This window comes from Mesitornis unicolor, unplaced genomic scaffold, assembly GCF_000695765.1.
Source record: "Mesitornis unicolor isolate BGI_N332 unplaced genomic scaffold, ASM69576v1 scaffold46054, whole genome shotgun sequence".
NCBI classification, from domain to species: domain Eukaryota; kingdom Metazoa; phylum Chordata; class Aves; order Mesitornithiformes; family Mesitornithidae; genus Mesitornis; species Mesitornis unicolor.
Window position 1 is genome coordinate 369 of NW_010180252.1, and position 3,889 is coordinate 4,257.

General features: G+C 61.7%; 1 protein-coding gene across 1 annotated transcript in view; it reads left to right on the forward strand.

Moving 5' to 3' along the window:
- The window catches only part of PIGS (phosphatidylinositol glycan anchor biosynthesis, class S), a gene marked incomplete at its 5' end in the record, with an annotated part of 3,465 nt that extends 365 nt beyond the window's left edge, over nt 1-3,100 (forward strand). The window contains 9 exons of the mRNA XM_010183043.1: nt 204-293; nt 371-462; nt 617-815; nt 1,145-1,287; nt 1,387-1,501; nt 1,768-1,913; nt 2,023-2,123; nt 2,478-2,688; nt 2,825-3,100. Of these exons, the coding sequence (XP_010181345.1) occupies nt 204-293; nt 371-462; nt 617-815; nt 1,145-1,287; nt 1,387-1,501; nt 1,768-1,913; nt 2,023-2,123; nt 2,478-2,688; nt 2,825-3,100 (1,373 nt within the window). The remainder of the gene's footprint in view (nt 1-203; nt 294-370; nt 463-616; nt 816-1,144; nt 1,288-1,386; nt 1,502-1,767; nt 1,914-2,022; nt 2,124-2,477; nt 2,689-2,824) is intronic.
- Nucleotides 3,101-3,889: the final 789 nt, after the last annotated feature.

The window sequence follows — 3,889 nt, forward strand, 5'->3', positions numbered from 1 at the left end:
GTGGGATGTGCCTGGGATGGGGCTGTCCTGGCTGCTAGTGTGGACCAGCTGAGGCCGTGTGCTGTGCTGGGTCACTCAGCTGAGATTAGACCTTGTGGGATGTGTCCCCATGGGGCTGTCCCTTGTCCCTCTTGGCACCTGGCTTCTGTGACGGGCCTAGGGGCTGGGATTAGTGGATTCCCTCAGGTTTTCTCCTCTGGCAGGGAGAACCAGCATCACGTCCCGCTACGAGACGATGTATCGTAGTGCCACGGCTCAGGAGGAGGCGGCGCTGGATGCGGCCACTGCACAAGGTACTGGGATGTGTCACAGAGCGTGATGGTGATTGCAGTGAAATTCCCAACCCTGCTAATGCCTCCATCCTCCTCAGAGGCCGATGCCGCTCTGCGCCCGCTGCAGGATGCCTCGTTGGGCTCTCTGACCGTGTACGTGGTCCCTGAAACCTCCTCTCTCCTGCCTCAGGTAGGGAGCAGCACCCCACTGTACCATCCTCTGTGCACTTCACCCCTTGAAGGTGGCCTGGGGAAGAGGCACCCATCCCCAGGCTGTCACAGGTGGCACGGTGCTGTCCCCCAGCCAGCCCTGCTCCAAGCCCTCACCCCTGCCCCTTCCCCAGGGCATCAACGCCTACGTGGGGAAGCACCGCAGCGCCCTAGTGAGGGCTGAGGGGGACCTGGCCGCCCTCCGTGCCCGCCTCTGGCAGCTCACGCAGGTGATGTCCTTCACAGCCAGCTCCATCACCGCCGCCCTCTCGGACCGCGAGCCTGGCGGCCAGCTCGGCCCTGACGCCCGGCGGCATTTGAAATCCAGCCTGGGTACGGACGTGCACCCCAGCCCTGCTCTCTGAGCTGGGGAAAGCCCTTTGGCTTTGGGGGGAGATCTCCTTCCTGCTGGACTTGTTGCATCCCTGGATGTCTTCTGGGGTAACACACCCTAGAGTCTTCCCTTTGCCCTTGGCAGTTGCTGTGGGCCAGGATGCGTGCTGTGATCGCTGTGTGTTGGGGTGCTAGCACATCAAGGAGGACGAGGGAGGAGGGGGTCAGGTCCCGTCGCTTTTGGGAGCTCTGTCACGGCCACATCCCCGGCTTCGGCATCAACAGGTGGTGGCTGTGCTAGGGCCTCACAGGCAGCGGGTCCTCGGCAGGGTACGGGATTACCTTCAGCCCGCTGAACCCTGAGCCCAAGTCCCACGCCGTGAACTGGGACATTGAGGATGCTGTGAACCGCTACGTGCAGCCCGTGCTGGACAAACTGAGCTTGGTGGCCAACTTCTCTGTTGACTCGCAGGTGAGGGCTGGGAGAGGCGATGGGGAGAACCCAACCCCGGCCTTGCTGTGCCCAGGGCCATGCTTCTCTGCCAGCAACATCTTCATTGTGTGCCTGCAGATCCTGTACTATGCTGTCCTAGGAGTGACACCGCGCTTTGACAAGGAGTCCTCCAGCTTCCTCCTGAGCGCTCACAGCCTCCCGCACGTCATCAACCCCGTGGAGGCGCGGCTGGGTGAGTGCTGTGCTCCTGGCTTGGCTGTAATGGGACCGAGCACTGATGAGGGAGGGGAGACCGCTGTGCCTATGGCCTGTGCCCCCTGCTCTCCCTGCGGCACCAGGTTCTGCCAGCCCTGGATGGGAGCGTGGGTGACTGAGACCTGCTGGGCTGGCAGTTCTGCTCGGGGCTTGCTGTGGAAGGAGGAGCAGGGGCTGCGTGTGGGCTGTCTGCTCTCGCTATCTGTGCCCTCCAGAGACTTCTCTGACTCTGTCCCGCTGCAGGCTCCAGCGCTGCCTCTCTCTACCCCGTGCTGAACTTCCTGCTGTACGTGCCAGAGCGTTCCCACTCCCCTCTGTACATCCAGGACAAGGACGGAGCCCCAGTGAGCACCAATGCCTTCCACAGCCCCCGCTGGGGCGGCATCATGGTACGGGGCAGTGGGGGTGCTGACTGCTCAGACAAGGCTCCCTGTTCCCAGTGAGAGCTGGCAGCCCCAGGTCTCCAGCTGTGCCGCCTCCTGAACTGCTCTCCTGCAGATTTACAACGTTGAAGCCCCTGCTTCCACTCCAGCCTCCCTCCCGCTGCATGTGGACGTGGACATGGTGCGAGTGATGGAGGTTTTCCTGGCCCAGCTCAGGTGAGGACGCGTTCTTCCCTCCTCAGGCCTCTGCGCTTTTGTGGCACATGTGGAAATTGATGGGGTCAAAGTGGGCAGTATCCATGCAGCTCATTTGCTCCTCCATGGGCTCAGGGAGGCTGAGGGTGGCTTTTTGTGGCCTTCAAGGTGCTGACCACCAGCCAGCACTGCTCTATGGGCAGGGGTGCCAGCACATCTCCCACTTCCCGAGGTGGGAGGCTTCTCTTGTCCTGCCCCACATCCAGGAGGCCGTTAGGTGTGGCTGATCCCTGCCAGGATTGGACGTAGCAGGGAAGGAAGCGTGTGGGACCACGGGTTTGTGATATGGGCTGGCACCTTCCCCTCTGCTCCCAGGTTACTCTTTGGGTTATCTCGGGAGGAGCTGCCCTCCGACTTCCTGCTGGAGACCCCAGGGAATGAGGGTCTGGCTGACTGGGAGCTGGACCGCCTGCTCTGGGCCCACACCGTGGAGAACATCGCCACCGTGTCCACCACCTTGACCTCGCTGGCCCAGCTGCTGGACAAGATCGGGAACATCGTCATCAAAGACGACGTGGCCTCTGAGGTAGGGCTGGGGCACCCTGAGCTGGGCCTGTGCAAGCCACGAGCTCTTGTGGTGCAGTGCTGTGAGCGAGGCCCCCAGCCTTGTTTCTGCTGTCCTCCCTGGCCAGGGACTGAGTGTTGGTGTTGTTCCCACACAGGTGTACCAAGCAGTGGCCTCAGCACAGAGCGCCATGGCTGAGCTGGCTGCAGGCCACCTATACTCAGCTTTCCAGGCCAGCAAGAAGGCGGTCACCTCCTCAGAGCGAGCCTTCTTTGACCCATCTCTGCTCCATCTCCTCTACTTCCCCGATGACCAGAAATTCGCCATCTACATCCCCCTCTTCCTGCCCATGGCTGTCCCCATTCTTCTGTCCCTGGCCAAAATCGCCCGTGAGGCCAGGCAGCGTAAGAAGGAGCCCACCAAGATGGACTGAGCGTGTCCCCATGGTGTCCTGCCCTGGGGCTGGCGCTGTCCCCACCTTGTGCAGCGTGGTGGCATGGACCCATGGCCCAAAAAGGGTGCCCCAGAGTGGTGGCAGTGCCAGGCCTGACAGCTCAGCTTGGGTCTGCTGTAGCCAAGATGCCAGACTGGAAAGAGAGGCTGCTTTGAGGGGTGGGAGATGCTCTCAATCTGAGATCTGAGAGGAGGGAGGGGGCTGCCTGTGTGCTCCCCGTGCTCTTGCACTGTGTTCAGAACAAGCTGCTGTATAAATAAAGAAAAACTCTGTTATGTGGGGGCTGCTATGGGGCTGTGTGACCCCTCTGCTCTGCTGGTAACCCTCTGTATGCCAGTTTTCCTCCCTTCCCCTGGTCTGGCTTGTTTGCCCCTGCACCCCCCCTTGCTTTCATGGGATCTGGCTCCTGTCTCATGGATATTTAGCTTGAAGTGCTTGTGGGAGGTGGTTTTGGGGTTCAGCTGCTGGGGGGCAGCTCTTCTTGGAGGGGACCTCTCTCTTTTATGGGTACTGGGGCAAAGCATCACCTTCATGGCGTCCAGGTCCTGAGGCTTTTGGGGGGTGGTTATGGTCTCCCCCCACTGCATTATGGTGTTTCCCCCCCCTTTCCTTGCTCTTAGGGGCAGCGGTAGGGGCTGTTCCCACAACCCCACGGTGTGGGGAGGCTTCTGGGGACACCCGTGGGCTCTGACACCCCCCATGACGGGAGCTTGGCGGGGGGCGCTCGGAGCACCGAGGGGACCGTAACTCACCCCCCCACCGCTCCTC